The 21,459-nt window shown below is 42.1% G+C and overlaps 1 protein-coding gene across 3 annotated transcripts in view; it reads right to left on the reverse strand.

Annotated features, from left to right (window-relative positions):
- The window catches only part of PlexB (plexin B), a 555,538-nt gene that overhangs the window by 451,718 nt on the left and 82,361 nt on the right, over positions 1-21,459 (reverse strand). For all 3 annotated transcript variants that reach the window (XM_071586490.1, XM_071586489.1, XM_071586491.1), the window contains exon 2: positions 3,691-3,867. In XM_071586490.1, coding sequence (XP_071442591.1) covers positions 3,691-3,867 — 177 coding nt within the window. The remainder of the gene's footprint in view (positions 1-3,690; positions 3,868-21,459) is intronic.

Consider the following 21,459-nt stretch of genomic DNA (forward strand, 5'->3'; position numbering starts at 1 on the left):
CGTAATGTATGAATCGTAATTTGGATAAAATATACAGAAGATATGAACATGCTCATGCTCGGATTTAAAATAAAAGGTTCACGGAAGAGAAACTGAATATTTAAAATGCTGGCGAAAATTAGAAACATAAAGGCATAGATACCACTCTTCAGAGTTGTACGATTCATGAAGTCATAACGGCTCATGGCTAGAAGACGCGAAAGATCTTTTCAGTCTACCAAAAAATGGGAAATGAAAAAGTAATCTATCGTAAAATGAAGAGGGCACACAGTTTAAAAAAACACGACAGTATTTAAACGCTAAAGCATCCTAATGTCACCCGTTAGCCCCTAAATGAGGGATTTGGCCTACGAGTTCACCAACTCCAAGAAAGCTGGGTGATATGTTCATCCACCGGACACTTCTTCATTTTCTGGTGAACCCGCTTCCTATCTTCGCCGGCGCCTAACAATTGAATCAACACGATTCTCTGCGAGTTATGAAACTCGAAAGCTTAAGTATGAGGAACAAATATTATTTGTGCCGCGCTCGTCGTAAAAACCGCCTCGACTAACCATTTTCTTCCGTTTAAATAAAACAATATGACATCCTAGGGACTCCTATTCGTAAAGTTTTATACTGAGCACGGCGACAGTAACCTGTTGGGCCTTATAAAATTTCGTTGGAACTGAAACAATAAAAATCAAAACGCTAAAACTTAAAGTACATGTGAAGGATATTTAATTGAAAATTATTCATATGGCGGCGGCTGTGTGCTTTTTTTTTACGTGTTCGCCCCATCCGAAGCTGGAAGCATACCACGCCGATTGTCGGAAACTCTCGTCTTCTTGGCCTATTAACCGAGACAGCTGCGACCGCATAATTATACACCCGCTGGAGATTTTTCGCGGCGGTGAAGTAAAAGCACTCGACCTCCAACGCTGGAAGTACTCGCACATGTCCGACCACGAGATATCTCGGCATAGGTACGCCAAAAGACTGAAGGCAAGCAGCGGCTCACACCCTTGGGCCGACCATCAAATGGTGCGCGGCGTTGCCAAACCCACCGGAGGTTGCCTCCTCGTGTAAACATCGCGCCATCTTTTACGGGCCTCTCAAACGCGTCATTTTGAGATCTTCCACCGCGAGACGTCGGATCAACCTTACGAAGAGCAGAAATCACTTTCCTCGAGGCCCGCGGGAGGAAGTTAAAAATACATGAGCGACCGTAGGTGCACATAATCATATAACATACTTAATTGGAATGAATATGGAGTACGCAGAGAAATCAACGAAATAAGAAGTGAGAATCCCGTGCGAGAGCAAAAATGGCAACAATCGAGCTTCTTCACAGGACGGTAATAATGCGAATAATGTGCAACGGCATGACGAAAGGCGACTTACACCAACAAATGCGTCCCTGGGTTCGTCTCTGAAAATCCGATCACAGGTGCACCACGCAGGAACGAACACAATGGGTCTTCGACACAACGTATAAGGGATGTATCAAGTGAGCGACCAACCACCTAAACTTGGCCATGAAATTATTTCGGAGCGAACTAAGACTCCGGTATGGAAAATATATGTCTATAGCTGTAACAGAAGAACAAAGGATGATGCAGTACTTTTTGGGGGGAAACATTAAACCCTCCCGCTACTAGTACACATTTAAACAATTCCATGGGAAAACTTTCATTTGCTCCTCTTGATAGTAAAAAATGGAACATTCATGATGTCATTAACCAAAGTATAGAGAGCAAGACAAATGATTACTAAGGGGATGATCAGTTTGGGTTTAGGAAGGGGAGAGGCACGCGTGATGCCATTGCAGTAATGAGATCACTAATCGAGAGGGATATTGAATATAATCAGGACGTATTTGCCTGCTTCGTAGATTTCGAAAGGGCGGTTGATAGAGTGAATAGATAGGAAGGACAGAAATAGAGAAGAATAGAGGAATATTACTAGATAGGAGGGACAGGAGGCTAATCCGCAACCTGTACACATCTCAGACTGCTTAGGTGAGAGTGGGGAACGGGTAGTCCGGATGGGCAGTGTTAGGAAGAGGTGTAAGGCAGGGTTGCCCATAATCACCGTTGTTGTTCAACTGATATGTGGAGGAATTGATTAAAGAGGTATGGGAAGAGCTGGAGGTAGGAATGAAAGTGGGCGGGGAATCCGTAAAATCAGTTAGCAGTCCAAGTTTTAGTTTGTCAGTCAGCCAAGGGGTTGCAAGCATTGCTGAGGGAATTGGAAACTCAGTGTGACAGATATGGGATGAGGATCAATTTTAATAAAACAAAGGTTATGCGATTTTCTAGAATGAAAAAGGCTAAGCTAAACATTAAAATGGGAGGGCAAAAATTAGAGCAGATAGAATAGTTTACGTATCTCGGAAGTGTTTTGAACCAACACGGTCAAAGTAGTAGGATCGTAAGGAGAAGAATTGCGCTAGGCAAAGAGGTTTTTACAAGGAGGAGGGAGTTGATGAGAGGGTCGTTGAGTAAGGATATTAAGAAAAGACTCGTAAAAACTTTAATTTGGAGCGTAGCTATGTACGGCGCGGAAACGTGGTCATTGAAGCAGGAGGATAGACGTAGACTGGAGGCTTTTGAAATGTGGGTGTGGAGAAGAATGGAGAAGGTGAAATGGCCAGAGAAGAAAACAAATGAGGAAATACTTGGTATTGTGGGCAAAGAGAGGGGCTTGTTGGGAGAAATCCTATGGAGGCAGGAAAAATGGATGAGGGGCGTATTGAACGGCAGTGGGATGTTGAAGACTGTGATAGAGGTGTGAATGTTAGGCAAACGGCGAAAGGGCAGGAAAAGGATAGGGGTGTTGGACGGGATGAAGGGGGGAAGGAAGTACTCAGAGATGAAGAGGGACCTATTATGGATTTAAGGTAATTAGGTACCTCAATAATAATAACTCATGACGTGGCAATATTTTTTCATGGCATTTCCATTACAATTTGGCCAGGAACGTTTCATTATATCCTATCCTTTTTCTAATATTTACCTCAAGAAAAGACGAGCTTGGCTTTTGCTAGCCATACAAAACAAAGTGACACATTAGAAATACTTGCAGCTTAAGAACGCAAAGTAGTACATTTAACAGAAAATACATGCATTCCGAGGTTGAATAAATATTTAGTGGGTTAGGAGCGGAGGGCAGGATCAAATATATCACAGAGTACCCGGGAGTAAATATTTGCTTTCAATTGCATAAATTTTAGAAGACCTAAACAATTCACAACAATAATGATACTGGGGTTTGTTTCTTATATGACCAATATCTTTTGTATGCAATGCTTTCGGTAGATGAGAGAGCACTTGCGATTAAGATTGTCTTCACTATCTGAATGAAGAAACAAGGGTCATAAAATATTCATGGCCAAATCCATGACAAACAGGGACTATCGAAACATTCATGCATTTCATACAACCGATTTCGGAAATTAATTGAAAGACAGCAGCCTCCACGGTGCATATGACAGCCAGGGATATCTGCACGGGCAAGTGGGCACAAAATAGTATTAAAAACTTGAAGACTAAACCAAATTCATGGAATTCAGCCTGAGTGACGAGACGCTCCCAGTGGCTCCATGGCTTCTAGTGCCCTCGTCGCCGAACCGCTCTTCGGGTATTTCGGAGGTTTCTTGTGAACGGTGGGCGAAGGTGAGAGGTGCAAAGGGGAGAGTGGTGCCCATACCTTCTTGAGGCGGCCCTCCTTAGTGCCTAGGAAGACGACCGTGTGGAACTCGGTCGTCGCCACGGTCACCGAGGTCAACAGGGTTTCCGGGAATTCCGAGGCTGCCAAGGCGCTGATGGGTGCCGTCCCGGAAATTTTCAGACCAACCTCGCAGAAATTGAGAATGTTTCCAGTGGACTGAAAAGACAATGGGGAGAAACATAAAGAGGGATTCGTGATGGATTATTGGCGGAGAACGAGAGTTCGGGAGTCAGGAACGTTTCAAAGAGATAGGGGATATTTGTTCCCATGATTATCACAAGATTGTCTCTAACTTCCAAGGGCAGGTTCGAAACGCATTGAAATACCATGCAAACCAAACATAAGTGCATAAATAAATTTAGGGAAAACTTTGCACAAAATGCTGACCTTTTAAATATAATAAAATTTCCCATATGACCACCGTTATTATGATGTACCTGTTCGCTTATTATCATACATACTACTTAACTAACTACTTAACCTAGAAAATTTGTTGTCTCAGGCGTAACTTTGTGGAAATTGCATAACATATTGAAATGTAATGAAATAATTGACTTTGTAATTCCACACGCTTTATTTAAAAACACGACCCAGGTTTCGACGTTGAACGTCATCATCAGGTCTGAGGATGACGTTCAACGTCGAAACCTGGGTCGTGTTTTTAAATAAAGTGTGTGGAATTACAAAGTCAATTATTTCATTACATTTCAACTACTTAACCTGGAATAGCTATTTTAATTTTAGGTATAGAACTACTCAAATAATATAAACACACAGAAATACAATAAACTTGGAAGCCAATTAAAGAAATAACTCATTTTAATGAGCAGTAATCTAATACATATTTCATTGACGTGCTATATTTTGAACGGAACAAATATTTTAAACGGAAAATTAGATATATTTTGTAATATGCATTTAATTTATTTAAAAATTAGTCTGTGTTCGGGTTGATCTGTACTCACAAGAGTATACTAATGCAAATATGTGCGGTATTCACTGAGAGAGAAAAAGAGTGGTGGATAATATGGGACAAAAGTTTTCGACGCAAAACTACCCCCACGCACCAAAGCATGGCACAAAAACATCTGGTTTCCTTGACCCTTTCACATCTTCATGGCACAACAAATAATTTCGTTAGCATTCAAAAGATTTGGCAGTTGAAACTTTTACAATTTTGCTTGATATAATTCCCTAGAATTGATTTATACACCATGGATGAGTGATATCTTCTGATGGATTTTTCAGTCAAATTCACGGCTCGATTCAACCCTTGCCGACGTAGCTAACGTGCAACTACAGCTAGGTACCGGCTATGATACTTCAATGGCAAGCTCATAAAAACCCCACTTTTCCATGGTCTAGCTACGAGAAGATACGAGTTTTGGATATTAAAAAAAAGCCCTCGCGGCCTTCTCACAAACGGTGAGATAGAGCCTCACGGAGCTCTATGGTCTGCAGTTTGCTCGCCGTAAAGTTTGTGGGTTCGATTCCTGCCTAGGTTAGCGACGTTTCGTTTTTACGTAAGGTTCAATGTGCCATAAAATTTATAGTGTGAAAGAGACGTTCACGGTCGGAACTGCCATAGCACCAACCACTGATGCTGTGAAATGTCAATAAAATTCAGAGATAATAGCCACAATGACTTGAAGCGCTTACCTTAAAACGCCCCGATGTCTGAGATCTTACGCACCGCAAATTTCAAGCGACATAAATTATCATGTGACAATCAACTTCTGAGACCAAAGCGGGATAAGAACCCGCAGACATTGAGTTAGCCCGGAAGTGAACGGACCACAACGCTAATGTGACTCCGAGGAGGTTGCGTTAATTTTTGCTAAGATAATGGGTATTCAACTGGAAAAATACTCTGCGGAATATTCCATTACAAAAATTAACTCCACTCTCTGACGCCAAGTATGAAACAATGTCTTCTACGAATAACTTCGAGTAAAGAATAAATTGCTCCCATAAATTTTGAAAGAGTCAAAAGTTAAAAAAATAAGAGAAAAACTCAATAGATATCACCAGGATTACATTTGAATTCCGACTCATCTGGTTTGAGATTAACATTGTATTCACGCTCTCGCCGGGAAAACTGCGACGAAAAGCGATTATTAGGCGCCTTTAGATCTCATTTTATAAACGTACCATGTTATCTGGACTCCGCGGTCAAAATGTTATAAATTTAATAAGAGGTCAAAAGTTCATGTTCTTCAGAGAAACTATAAATTCAAATACTAAAGGTGTCGGGGAAAGTGAAAATTATGCCCATGGTCAGCGTTTTGAGAAATCGATCGAGGCTCCGCCACACGCCTGCCATGAATGCTATTGCAGAGCAAATACAGTCAAGTCTTCATCAAACACGACTTGATCAAAATTTCACCAAAATACTACGCTCAGCTATTTTTCGAAAAATCATTCACCAACCAATCAGTACTAATCGTCAGTTTCCATAGCCATTTCAAATTGAACGTACATACATAAATCGAATATAAGGGCAAAGCGTTCTATCAATCTTTCTACATGGTACACTGGCAAGCAATCCCTGGAGTGGGTGGCAGCGGGTGATAGGTGATTACACACCAAGCACGCCAAAAAAATGAAATGTTTCTCAAATGTTAGTCAATATTAATATTAAAACACCACAGACAATGTAATTAACCCGATTCTCAGCTCGGTAGGTGTCGATAGAATTCACTCAACACTGGGCCCACCGAAGTGTGAAATTCTAATCAGTGGGAGCCAAATTCCCACGAGATGTACAGCAAGAGTCGTAAATGCAAGAATTTACAAGTTACACAATCACATCCCGTGACATTAATGGGAAGTGTGGCAACCGATTATTGCCATTAGAACGTTCTATAAGAGAATATTAACAATATTGAAGTGCCTTCTATTTGCGTGAAATAGGCCCCTCCCAATGACTCTAGATTATCATCATTCTTGCGCTTTCAGAGACTTAATGATAAACCAAATGAGCAATGCTCTAACAGGGCGTACTCTGGACTTACATAATCGTTGCTCGTAAATAGTCTTTCTCAAACATCTACGGGAGACCGCGTTTGTACGGAAAGTGCTTCACAACAATGCAAAAAGCATCTTCAAAATCACTGAATAATGCAGAAATATTGACAATATACAAATGAATGAACCAAATTACTTGGTTTTGAATGTGAATTTGTTCCCTTTTACGGGTGGTAACCTAGCACCGCCCGCCACACGCCCTTGCGGCGGCTTGTATATATAGGGTAATATGTAGATTGCTTGCGTTCTCGAATTTGTACGGATGCTATTTCACAAATGCACCATTAAGTTTCTCGTGGCCTTGTGCTAACGCTTTCAATTCATAAAATATTTCATCAGCATTGCGAAATGGGCATGACACTTAATTAGGCTCCACACGAAACTTAAAGACATAGCTAGAAAAACACTGATGGCATTACCTCCCGGGATACAGATACAACCAAAATGAAGGAATATGTTCTATGAAACATGAGCTGCATTTGTGACGAGAAAAGACCTTATATCACTCACTGATTTGGCGCTGGGAAATATACTCGTATCATGCATTCCTTTCGGTAGTGAGGGCACAAGAAATGAACAATGATTCATATTCACTCACTAAAACTTATCACATTACCAACAGCTTCATCCCATTGATCGATTCCGGAGATGGCTTTTATTTTGGAATTAAAATCAGAAGCAGAAAATATATCTTTTGTGCAAGGAAATTCGGGATCAAAACCGAACTACTTGCGAGGTGAGAGAAAAACGGGCCCCAGAATGTTCACTCAACGGTTAGGGTAGTGCACGGGTGATATATTTACCTTTCGACTCATTTGAAGGATTTATATGGATGCCATAAATTCCAGACCACAAATTTAAGTGACATACTTGTTCGATACCCTCGGAAGGATTCACCTAAAAACGCCCCTCACATCCATCGAATAATTTTATAGGCCCATAAACGACACGGGTGTTCTTGTCTACATTTTACGCAGAGCAATTATTTTTGGATGGAAACTTCAAAACTTGTTGCGCTTTGTTTGAAAATATTCCTCCTCAAGGGCCAAGGCTGAGCTACCTTTAGAACGCCCTCGCCTATTTCCGTCTTTTTGGCTCACCGCACGTCCAAGTCTATTCATTTTACACCCGGGTGTCTCGTCTAATTTACGTTCTGTAGAGTTCCGCTTCCCTTAATAAAAACTGAAAGCGGCATTGGTTTCGGCATTGGGAACATGTGCCCATTTTATTATAATAATGACACTCATGCGTTGACCTAAAATACCGATAAGTTTAAGATAATGTAAATGGAGACCGTCAGGATTTCAAATTTCATATCAAACCTTAACCTGTGGACTCTTACGGCAATCTAATTTCAACTATATTACATGCAGCAGCACACGCTGAGTGGTGAGTAAATATACCTTCAAAGGGCATAAGAGTCATCTTGATGGATAAGGTACGATCACATTGAAACTCCACACGCACGCTCTAAAAACACTCCGCGAATTAATGACTTCGGAGGGCAGACTTCCACAACTCCCTCGAATGGGTTCATTGGGAAGAAATTATGCAGCAAAGGTAAAGAACCTGGAAAAATAACGAGTAGCCACAAGCAAGAATTGTAGCAAATAGAACTGATCAAGGTATGAGGACTGATAAGCATCCCGCACCATTTTCCGCTCATTAATAAATCTCTCATTACATAACGTTAATCGCTCGCTCCTGAAGACGCTCCCTGCAACGGGAGAGAAACGTTGAGCCAAAAATGTCTCTCACGCAGTCCAGCCCGAGAACTACCTCTGCATCTCTCAACAGCTGCGAAAGCCTACGATCAACGTTAATCAAAGTTGTACTCCATTCAATGAATGTAAAAGAATGAGGCAGCACACTGTGCAAGGAATCTGAGAATAATGATCATGAGTCAACATTCGAAAAGATGAAACGAAGATAGTGTGAACTATTGGCGGTGATTAGGCAAGGTGTCAATTCTATTGCCAATAATGAATATTTGAGAAAAACTGCACACCGATATTTCGGCATTTGACTTAACCGCGGGCAGTGCTTCGCTATTGTTGTCTTCCCCGTTGTCAACATTTCCCGATCCAGTTGATGGTCACTTGGCTGACCGAAATATCTGTATAGAGTTTTTCTCAACTAATCATTATTGGCTATAGGGTTGACACCTTATTCATTCGTAAAGATTCCGTGACAAACTTGGAAAGTGACTTAATTTAATCCTAACCGATACGGGATCGATAGAAATCACAAAATATCCAAATTCCTAAAAGAAAGTTGATGACGGAAAGTACGTTAATGTTATATGATATAAAAAGTTGAACGACCCACTTCTTTTACGTAAAAAGAAATCTAAGAAAATAGAGTAGAGGATTAAAATGCCTCATTCGAAGCGATGTCACAAACGAAACCATAAAAATGAAACAATATTTCCAATTCCAACGCCCTGCGTTTTTCACATGAATATTTATTATTTCCGTGGGAGAAAATCCCCAGAGAAACCACACTCAAATGAATCCAAAAGTACAGAAAACATGTGAAAGCCGTCCCGTCCGCAATCATCATTTCATGGTGCATACGGCGATGCGAGTTGGACGCCTCCAGTTCCTCCGCAGCCGTTCCGCCCTTCGCACGCATACGGGAATGTTGCATGCTCTGGATTAGTAGTAGTAGTAGTGTGATTCTCGGGACTTGATTATGACGTCCAGGGCATCTGACATGGACGGCTATCGAATATATGTCATCGGTCGGCAAGAGTAAATTTCTCAACGCCATGCAATGACTTCCAACCCCCAGCCAAAGACCGATTTCTGCTTTCTCCCCACTCATTTCTGTAGAATACGATCTCCTTTAAATATTTGCTACGGCTGACAGAAAAGTATGACTCAATCAGCGGTGCTGAGAGTACGGAGCTGGCACATCGAGTTTCTCAACATTTTCTTCCCTACGAGTCGGATCTGCGAATTTCTACTGTGTTGCTATATTTACCTAGTGTGATCTGATTACAAAATTGGAAGTATTTCTGCGAGCCATTCGAACAATAGTATATTAATTCATTAGGTAAACAAAATAGTTTCAAGAAGAAATTGAACAAAGGCGCATTTGGAATTTCACTCTCATTTCAACCACACTTAAATGCTTGAAGATATTTCGTACGAAATTTACCAATTTTTTCTCCTGCATTAGGGATCCATTCCTCAGGGCATATACATACATAATGCTAGGCATCGAGACCTGGGGGCATGGTAAACTATACTTCATCATGAATGCTGGGTTCTTTTTAACTGTCGTCTGATTTTCTCGTAACCTATTAAGCGATATTCTTAGACTATGGAATGTAAAACACACCTCGGGAAGCAGAAAATTATACCCACTATGTGAAGGAAAGAAAGGAATGGGAGACAGCATTTTCGAATAACAGTCCCGCCAGGAGAAAAAGTAACCAAATATGGCGGAGAATTATTTTTATTTATTATTAGGTAATCTGCCGGTTAAGGTAGGTTTTTGGATGGAAAAAGCTCCTAAATAAATATTTTGCGACTCCTAGCAAAACACAACATCCTAATCAACATCAGGCCCCTCTTCATCTCTACGTATCTTCTTTCTCCCTTCATCCCGTCCAACATCCCTATCCTGTTCCTTCCCTTTCCTCGTTTGCCCAACATTCTCCCCTCCATCACAGTCTTCAACCTCCCACTGCCGGTCAATAGCCCCTTCATCCACTTTTCCTGCCTCCATAGGATTTCTCCCAACAAACCCCTGTCCTCGCCCACCATACCAAGTACTTCCTCATTTGTTTTCTTCTCTGTCCATTTCACCTTATCCATTCTTCTCCATACCCCCATTTCAAAAGCCTCCAGTCTACGTCTATCCTCCTGCTTCAATTACCACGTTTCCGCGCCGGACATAGCTACACTCCATATTTAATTCTTTTTTTAGCATCGTTACACAACGTCCCCTTCATCAACTCCTTCCTCCTTGCGAAAGCCTCTTTGCCTAGCGCAATTCTTCTCCTTACGCCCCTACTACTTTGACCGTGTTGGTCCAAAACGCTTCCGATATACGTAAACTTTTCTACCTGCTCTAGTTTTTGCCCTCCTATTTTAATGTTTAGCGTAACCTTTTTCTTTCTAGAAAATCGCATAACCTTTGTTTTATTAATATTGATTCTCATCCCATACCTGTCTCCTTGAAGTTCCAAATCACTCAGCAATGCTTGCAACCCCTTGGCTGACTGACAAACTAAAGCATGGTCATCCGCGAACCTAACTGATTTTACGAATTCCCCGCCCATTTTCATTCCTACCTCCGGCTCTTCCCATGCCTCTGTAATCATTTCCTCTGCATACAGGTTGAACAGCAACGGTGATAATGGGCAACCCTGCCTTACACCTCTTCCTAACACTGCCCAACCGGACTCCCCGTTCCCCACCCGCACCTGAGCAGTCTGAGACATGTACAGGTTGCGGATAAGCCTCCTTTCCCTCCAATCTATTCCTATTTTCTGCAATATACTCATTAGCTTTTACAAATTCTCTCTATCAAACGCATTTTCGAAATATACGAAACAGGCAAATACCTCCCGGTTGTATTCTATATTCCTCTCGATTAATAATCTCATTACTGCAATGGCATCACGCGTACCTCTCCCCTTCCTAAACCCAAACTGATCATCCCCTAAGTAATCATTTGCCCTACTCTCTATCCTTTTGTTTATGATCCTGAGATCATCTTTAGCTCCGTGGGATATCAAACTTATTGTCCTGTAGTCCTCACATGATGTAGCCTTTACCTTTTTCGGAATAGGAACTAAAACTGATCTCACAGTCTTCCGGCCAGATTCCTTCCTCATAGATACTACGAATCAGCCCATATGGCCTCTTCTTCCCACATTTTCCTAAACATTTCAATAGTTCCGTGGGAATGTTATCCACCCCCATGGCCTTATTTAGTTTCATCTCCCTTAATGTCCTTTCTATCTCATCGTCGAGTATGCCTGGAGCTAAGCTATCTTCCTCTACGCCATATTCTTATTCAATGTCTAACTTTGTTGGTCGAAGTTCTTTAGTATACATTTCTTCTATATATTCCTTCCATCTCTCTTGGATCTTTCCTGTGTCAACTATTTTCTTACCCGCCTTATCTCTAACTGTTAGCATAGATCTTTCTTTCTTTCTTCCCGATAAAGATTTAACTTTGTTGTACAGCGCACCAATTTCACCCTTCCTCTGCAAACTTTCCATATCCTCGCACTGCGTCTTCCACCATGCTTCTTTTGCTTTATTTGTTACCCGCCTCAATTTATTGTTTAATTCTTTGTGCTTCATTTTGCCTAACTCTGTATTTACATTCTTCCATTTTCGCCGCTCATCCATCTTTGTAATCATCTCATCCGTGATCCATGGTTTCCTAGTCCTTTTAGCGTTAACGGTTCCAATAGTGTCTTTTGCGGCTTTAGAGAACCCTTTCTTGAAACTTTCCCATTTTTCTTCGATAGTACTTAGCGCTTTACCATCCTTCATGATTTCCTCTACCGCCTGTTTGTATTCCTTCCTTTTCAAACCATTTAATGATTCTACATTCCATTTTCTAAATCGCCGCCCCTGCCTTATCTTTTTGAAACGGACGCTACATTTCATAACAACTAAATTGTGGTCAGAGTCCGCATCCGCTCCCGGGAAGCTGTGCGAGAATATCACACTGTTCCTAGACCTATGTCTAATCAGGATATAATCTAGCTGATACCTTTCTGAGTCACCTGGCATTTTCGATGTATACCTGCGTCTTTTGTGGTGTCTAAACCAAGTGTTGGTGATAACCAGCCCCTGTCTCCTGCAGAACTGAACTGCTCTCTCCCCGCGGTCATTCCTCGTGCCCAAACCGTAGTCCCCCACCTCATCACCATCTCTTCCTTCGCCTACCGTCGCATTCCAATCCCCCATCACTATCAAATGTTTCCCTACGGGAAAACACGCGATTATGTCCTCTAACTGATCGTACATCCGATCGACCTCTTCTTCCTTATGGTTGCTCGGTGGCATGTATACCTGAATAATAACCTAGTTCGTCGGTTCTGCTTTTATCTCTACTAGTAATATTCTGTCTAATACCTGTTCAATTTTGACTACGCTTCTTCCTACCTCTTTATTTAATACAATGGCACCTTCTGTTGGCTCTCGTCCCCGCCGCTGTATATTATTCTATAATTATCACTCCAGTAATCCCCGCTCTCCTTCCATCACACTTCGCATAGACCTAAAAATTTCTATTTTTCGCCTTTCCATCTCTCGCTTAATATTCTCCAGTTTTCCTGTCCTCATCATTGTCCTTTTTCATCACGTTCTTATTCTAACTCATGTGGTCTTCTTCTTCTGCGTCTTCTGTCCTGCTGCTTGCTGGTTAAATCATGAAATTAAAATTCATCAGATTCAGCCATAACCAATGTATCATGCCAAAAAGAGTCAATGTACCTTGGTAAAGCTTAATTGTTGAATTTACTAACTAAATGTTATAGCATTAAAAACTTCGAATGATTTACAATATAAACATACCTCTCCACTTTTTTTCTGCGTGGCGACTCAAATAAATTTCAATGCCGATGCTGAATACGAAAAGCGAATTAAAAAACATAGCAATTACACTTGAAAGAAACCTTTACAAGGCGAGTAATAAAACCCGAGTAGCCTATGAAGAGCAGAATCAGAAAGAGTCATCTGTTGAAGCATATACGAGCTCGTACGCATAGTATGTCACTCTTTTGAGTTCACTTTCACTTTGCCGAAAGAAAGGAATAAAACGATGCATCCGCTTGTTTGAGCTGGTGATCGAGGGTCATAAATTAATAATCACATTGAAGCAGACAGATTTATCCGGTATGTAAAGCATGATACTTCAACAGCTGACGAATGTCAGCTGCTATTCTGGGAAAGCAGACATGACGACTTGACGATGCATCTACGAATGAATGTAATCGGGTTTAGTATTTTTAATTTTACAGACCAAGTTACAAACAAGAAAACCACAAGAGACTAGGATTAGACCTTGAAAACCAACAACACAACGTCATTGACGTATATCAATTGCCTTCCTGCCCATGGCGGTGCAATCATATGACGGCACCGTCACACTGGCAAACTGGCAAGTCTTATATTACCATCAAACACGTACACACCGATTGTTATCAATTGTAACAAAATAGACCGTGGAGATCCATACTTATCAATTGATTGGATTAAATTTCAAAATATGGAGCCATATAAAAAAATTGGATTAACATTAAGGGGCGTCCACTGGATTAACATTAAGGGGCGATAAAAATTATTACTGAGCCCTAATTACATGGATGGTCAGGGATAAAGAAAAATCCAGGAGGTTAACATTTAAAATTTTGTAAATATTTAAAAAACGGAAGTCCATTACTTGAGTCATAGATAAGATGCCCAGATTTAGAAAGGCATTAATTTAATTTATGGTGCTGGAAAAAATTCAAAATAAATATTCAAGCTAGTGATTTTTTAATTAAGCCAATATCCAACAACCAGGAAACAAAAAAAATGGGATCCCTACTCCGTCCGAGACAACTGAATTCAATGTGCAAATTATGAAATGTAAACGCGAAATAACGTCATGAATCAACGAAACTCATTCAGGGAGACTAAAACGAGAGAAGAAGCAAATCCACTCAATGCGGCGAACCCACGAGACAATCGGCAAATAATAAAGACGCCGATTGACGGACTTGGGAAGTGAAAATGACGGAAAGTTGTGATCTCCGCGAACAACGAATGACAAATGAAATCAAAGAATATGGGTGTTCGTCTCCCCTAAGAAATGATTCTCCCGGGAATCCCTCCGGGACGACTCGTCTAAACCCATTCCTCTGCTGTGCCGTCTTTAAAACCAATATCGATGCCAAGTGACAGAGGGCAGGCGAAGATCACGCCGTGACTTTCGGGTGCTCCAACAGTAATGCATGACCCGGACGGATCACGGCTAGCTTTCCTTCCCATTTGTTGGTTGCACGCGTTGAAACACATAAATTCCTCGAGCAGGTTTCCATTTCACATGATTGGACTATTGACAGGGATGGACCCAAATTGAGAGACTTGACAAACAATCTCATTCCCAAAAATTAAATTTCACTCAAACATTTGGAATTCACTATTGCCATCGCATTAGAATTAAAATCTAATCGTGTTTCATGAATTATGGAAATGTTTCCTGATATTGGTGAGCTGAGCGACCACCGCAGAGGAGTTTTTTACATCGGGAACATTATTCCGATAGAGTGGGGAGAGGTAAGCAATCCGAGAGTCAATGAAGCGTACGGCGCCACCATGCCACCATCACTTTTCAATCTAACCGAATCGAGATGAATCCAAATCTACATGCTACCTCACAGGCCTCTGCCTGGAAGTGTTAGGGCATCAGTCACGCATCCAAATATCTTAGCTCATACGAGAACACTCACGCGCATACATGCAATACGTACATGCGCCTCATTCAACTTTTGTTTTAATTATCTTTACGTTTCAGTATTCAGGTTAATTTAATTATTTCGGGCGCTTGGGTTCTATTTATCATGATTGTGTATCGTATGATGGAAGAACAAATATGTGCACGAATCTGTCTAAGACGGTGTCTCCCTTGTTTTACCTCGGTGATGCAATCTACCTTTGTAATTTGGTGTCATCATAATTCCCTCGGTGCCAAAAGAAAAATCGGGTGTTATGTGCCTATCTAAAAGTGAAGCCTGCTCTCTTCGTGAATCGAGAGGCTCCCGACCTAATCCCTCCAACATACCCAATAACGTTTACACTCATATCGTTGCAATTCTTAAAAAAATCTACTGCATTTTCTCTGAACCTTATCCAACAATCGTCTTTATCTACATATTTATAGAGATACCCGATAAATGACACCTATTCCAAATGTGGTCCAACCAAATCGTTATAACACCTCTCTCTCATTCTTCATTACATTTTCCTATAATTCGTCAAATGAAATCTGGCTTCTTTAAGGCTAGCCCGCATTTATTATTCTGTGTGTACACCATTCAAGGTTTGATGTCAATGTAACTCGCAGGCATTTTATCTGCTCTGAAATGCTTCAAATGATCTCATCCATTTCATAATTTACGTTACTTTCTTGTTTTTTTTTCAAAACTTCAGTGGTTTACATTTTTGGATACTCAATTCTAAACCTCATTAATTACACCGCTCAAATACCTGGTCTATGTCGAGAGAGGTTCGCACTAAATTTGCCAGTGGACTTCTTTCTCAATAAAGTATCATGTAGTCTGAATATGATAGTATGAAGATAACGGTTTGCAGTAAAAAGTTATCAAAAAAAGAAAAAGACCTAAATTTAGAATACGCGAATTCACAGAGGAAACATTAAATTGGATAACGTTCAGGAAAAATCTACTTGGTTTCATGCAAATTTCTCTAAGAAGAGAGCAAGCGTGATGGGTATTGCGCGAGGGATTAGCTTAATCTACATTTACATAATACCCCGCTATCCATCACAGCGGTGTGTGGCAGGGGGTGCAAGCACCAGGTGAACTGGTTAGAGACAAGGAAGAGTTTGGAAGCCTCTTGGTTCTCAATGAGAGCAGTTAAAGACTTCTTCCCACGAACGAACAGCATTCATAACATTGAACCCAAGAGCCCGAAAAGAATAAATTAATTAGAAAACCAGAATTTGATGAAATGGTCAAGCGTAACAATTACTGTACGCTGTATTTTGAAATTTATGCGCACGATAGTTAGACATGAGCTTACAAATAGGTGGCTTTTCTTCTATCTAGGGCATGGGTAGTAGTAGATTTAGGGGAGGCGACCGACAGCCGAGGTCATTTGCGCCATTAGGGATGGATGGGAAAGGAAGGGTGGAGAGAACCCCGGCGTCGGTATAAGCCTACTCTAATCGAAGGGCGCCAAGGGGTCCGCACCTTAACGTCCCATCCGACGGACGGCCTACTCACTCAGCATGTTCTACACAAAGCACCTCTCTTAGGGATCGGGACACTACTGAATAAAATCGGCCGCCTCTAGGGTTCGAACCCGGGACCTCTGGGTGGTAAGCCAGTACGTCAGCCACCGCACCACCCATATTCTCGTCAGGCATGGGTGCTTGAAATTATCTTCATTGCTTTTTCGCGTTAAAAATCTACTGGTAAGGCCAAAATGGTTGTTTTCGGATAAATACTAAATAAATAAATAAATTAGTATAAGCATGAACCAATATTTCTATATGTATGGCTGATACCATTAAACCCTCCTCCAAACGTGCTTGCGGCCGTTTACGGACATAATGTGGTGCCCATTACGGATAGGCAGTCGGTATTCTTTCAAAATGGCTATCAGGAAGGCTACCTAATGAAACAACCAACTTCCAAGATGACTTCCGATGCAAAATATTGCTGTATTTTGATGCTCTACGAATAATTGGAATTTCAAATCTATTGTCTCTCCAATCGATCGAGAGATACTAAGCTCGTATATTATGATTCGTTCACCCCATCATGAAGTTTCAATACATCTTCAACTTCTTCTGGGGAAAAATATCTGCCTCTTATTCACATTACGTATTTAAGACATGTACAAACTTTATTGTACCTTAGACTGAGCGTATTTCTCACCCTAACTATTCTAAATATACTGCGACATCATTGGAAGCATCACATGTCCCCTACAGTGCCGACAGTATGATGCTGAAATGACAATCACCTCGTGCACTATACCACCGCTCAGCTGCAACATGAGTAAGGGGATTAGAAAACCAGAATTTCAATACGCAATACTGCGGGGTGTGGTGAATCTGTACCCCAATGGGATCAAAGGAGTAAATCTCATGCGAAGACCAGGTCTACGTACCACAAACGTGTGTTGAACCTTGATTTTGACGCCATTATGAATCCTACCAAGAGGCAAAGATCATTTAAAGCCATCGGCGAAGTGGTCTTGTTTTTCTGATGTCATTCGGGTCACAGCGGAGGCACGGCGTATAATCACCCGTCGGGGGGATATCAACGGTCGACCGCCCGGTCTCTTCGAGTCCTTAGGATGCCCAATGGTTCGGAACAATTATGGACGATTTTACGGCGGAGAGAGAGACCACCCTTCACTTTCACCTACCATCGCGCGCCGCCAACTCAAAAGGACGCCAAGTCCTTGCCCGTAGAGGAATGGACCCCTGCCTGAGAAAGCTTTCAGGACGAGCGCGCTGGCCAGCAGGCTAACCCGAGCGGCGAATTCGTAGCTCTGGTGGGGGGGGGGGATTGGGAGTGTTTGTGGACGGCTGCGCCGGGGGCGTGAGGGACGGGGGGAGAAAGGAGGAACGAAGGCTCGGGGAGTGCGAGGCGAAGGACGGGCTGCAGAGGGGAGTGGAGCGGGGGGAAAAAGGGTGGCAGCTGTGCGCGAAGCGAGATCACGAAGGGAGAGAGGGATGGAGAGCGTGGGGGGGGGCGGGCTGGCTGGCTTGCTTGCTTTCGCTCCGCAGAATGTTCTGGGCGGAGGTTGATCAGAACTTCAAGGTGGAATCTCTTTAATCCCTTCCAGCAATGGATCCCGATCCCTTCCGTGTCGTGGAATGAGATTTCCGCCGTCCGGCGATGTGAAAACAATGGTACATTCCAAATTAATTTAAAATACTTATGTTTCGGCGGAGGAACATTTTAAAATGCCGTACGCACGTGTATTTACCTGGTAGTGCATTGTGCAGTTGGCAGAACAGTGACATTCATTCATTTCGAGTGAATCAGTGCAGCACTTAAATGGGTTTATTGGGCGTTACGCGAGAAATGAGGTAATAATAATCTACACTGCAACGTACAGCCTATTTTCGTGAATTTTTAAGGACAAATAGTACTGCAGCATGATTTCGATGATTTGATTTTGATGATGAAGGTGAAAGAAGTTCAGAGAAGGCCAACAGGGATTTTGTGTCGACTTTGCATGTGGTTTTGCTCTCTTTTACGGGTGGTGACGTAACATCCCCGCCACACGTCCTGGCGGCGGCTTTCGCGATATTATGTACATGTAGATATCAAACTCAATTCAATATTCAATGAATTTTCCCCAAATTCACATCGAAATTCTCTGATAACCAACCAAATCATTTCTGCCAAACAATGCCCGAAATTGATATTTTACAGAGCGACATTATAAATTTGGCCGAAAATACATAGTCCCAAATTACAAACCTATAACCTCACATCAATACGTATCGTATCATATAGATGGTTGTGACCCATTTTTAGCTCCTCCTTATACGTATAACACAGAACTATTTTACCGTGTTAAATTTACTCTTGTTTCGAACTAAGTCTTTCGCCAGTATGTACATGAATAAATTTGCAGGTTTATTCGAGGTTTTATGGAGAATATTTTTCCCAATTCCCTTCCTCTCCCTTATCTCTTCTTACCCATACTACATTGTGCTTGTACCCCCCGCCACACACCTTTTTGGTGTATCGCGTGGTATTTATGTTGATGAAGAGAAGCAATAGCAGAGGACTTAAATGGTGTACCACACTGATTCAATTAAGACAGATTTTAATTAAGACAGAATTATAATCAAATTTAAAAAGTTGTAGTTTGGTAAAAGCTGAGATTTTGGAATGGAAGTAGTTCCCTTCCGAATAAAAATACTGCGTCAAGACATGTGAACATGCTTGAAGTAAATGAGGATTTTGTGCAAGGAGGATGTGGCGAGAGGGCTAAAGAGCAATGTTACCACCCTTCGGTAGTTGGGCCGAATTTTGTATATATTGCCAATATATAGGATCATCATGAATTTGGAATGATTGCCGATTTAGATCGCGTGCAGCGCATCGGAAATAGTTAATTTAATTAATTTTTACATTACTGCTACGGAAAAGTCTCAGATACTAATAACGTTAGAGAATCCTGGGATGCTTGTGTATCATACGCGTTTCCCGGGGGCACGCAACAAACTTGGTTTGTTCACGGAGTAATGGATGGAAAAAAATAACTATTAGATTTATCTAGAAAATGTAATGAATAAAGTTATAGTTGGATAGTTAGGATATATGAATAATGAAAATAAGATTTATTCGCTATTTATTCATTTATAATAAAACCTTACTTGAACATTAAAGAAAACTGTACTTAAGAGAAGAAAATTTCAAGTCGGATCATCATTCCGTAAATTGTGGGTCAGAGTCAAGGTAAGGGATGCACTCTAAAGCAGAAATGGACTTTTATTTCACCATTTGCACAGCTTCGCGTCAAGATGCAGGGTGAAATCGAGGACCTGCACCCGGAAACATTGACAGAAGAGTACGGGCAAACTACGTCCAAGTATTCCGCACAAAAATTGTGATCGATGCAATGTACGAACTTATTTACGAAATGCTATCTGGGAATAAGAGAATACCTCCAACTACACAACAACTCACCACTGAATTCTATGGAATAGAAGTGGAATGCTCAAATTATTCAACCGATATTCCGATATAAGTCCTCAAGATCCACTGGATTAAAAGTTCCATGGCTGCATCGGTTCGAATTCGGTCCGAACTAATCAAATCCCCAAGATCGCTCGCCGGTGATTCACTGTGGAGGGCGAGGCGGACGGGGATTGGGCGAAACCATCACGTGGCTATGCGGGTATCTAACGGCATAGTTACGTATATTCTAAAAAGGGAGAATTTAGCGGAACCCGTCAACAATGAGACCGGCGCCGATCGAATGAAGTGGGTCATCGCTCACGTCTCACGGCAATGCAATTGTCAACGCACATCAGGGCGCCATAAATCGCATTCCGGTTCCGGAGGGGAGCGACGCCGACTTTTAGCGGAAGGACGCCCACCACGGAGAAATGCTTCCATTCCCTCCCGCGGCCCCCCAAACCACAGTCCAATCTCTCTCGCAAGTCCCCTCCCCCGCATTTTCGACCCGCGACAATTTCCGTGGAGGCGAGAGTCCGGTCTCGCCCCTGTGGAGGGCAAAGAGGGGGTGGCCTCTGGAGAGGGAGGGCAAGGAGGGGGGGGACTCGACTGGAGGCAAAGAGGGGGTGGCTGGAGAGGGGTCGCACGGGGGGTCAAGCGCCCTGGGTGGGCCGAAAGCAGGGACGCCGGGGAGTGGCGGGGGCGCAAGAGAAAAGGGAAGATGGACCGTGTAAGGTAGGTAGTCAAAATGTTGGGGGCGGGGAAGAAGGCGCTAAAGGAGGGTAACGGGCCTTCTCATCAATCACCTGGAGGGTCAGGAGCATTCCAGCAGGTCGAATTCTTAGCACAACAACGCATTATCCCACGGCGCTCACAAGAAAACAAAATAGCACCCTTCTGTCAACTTATGGTCTACTTTAGGTTTCGGAGCCGACGAAATATCCACTTCGAGTGTGGTGTATTTTGGTGCTACCGTGGCTCGCTCGAACTTCGGAAAAGAGCAAGCTCAAAAATGTTAGTATCAAGGAAATATATTTTGCTTGCTGCTCTATTAAGACCAAACTCGTGCTGAGGGGTGGGGGCAAAAAATAGGGAAGGGACAAAACACTGCCAATTCAACGGTGTAATGAGCGCAACAAGATTGTGTTCACCCAGTTGGCTGAAGTCGCTCCGTTCGCTGCCTAATACACAACAGCCATTTTCAGCCCAAAAACCCAAACCGTGGTCAACGATGTAAATAGAGTTTCATTTTATCCCTAGAACAAAGAGGTATTTATGACATATCAATCTATCGAAGATAATAGTAACTC

This window comes from Hetaerina americana, unplaced genomic scaffold (genome assembly GCF_022747635.1).
Source record: "Hetaerina americana unplaced genomic scaffold, ioHetAmer1.1.p SCAF_23, whole genome shotgun sequence".
NCBI lineage: Eukaryota > Metazoa > Arthropoda > Insecta > Odonata > Calopterygidae > Hetaerina > Hetaerina americana.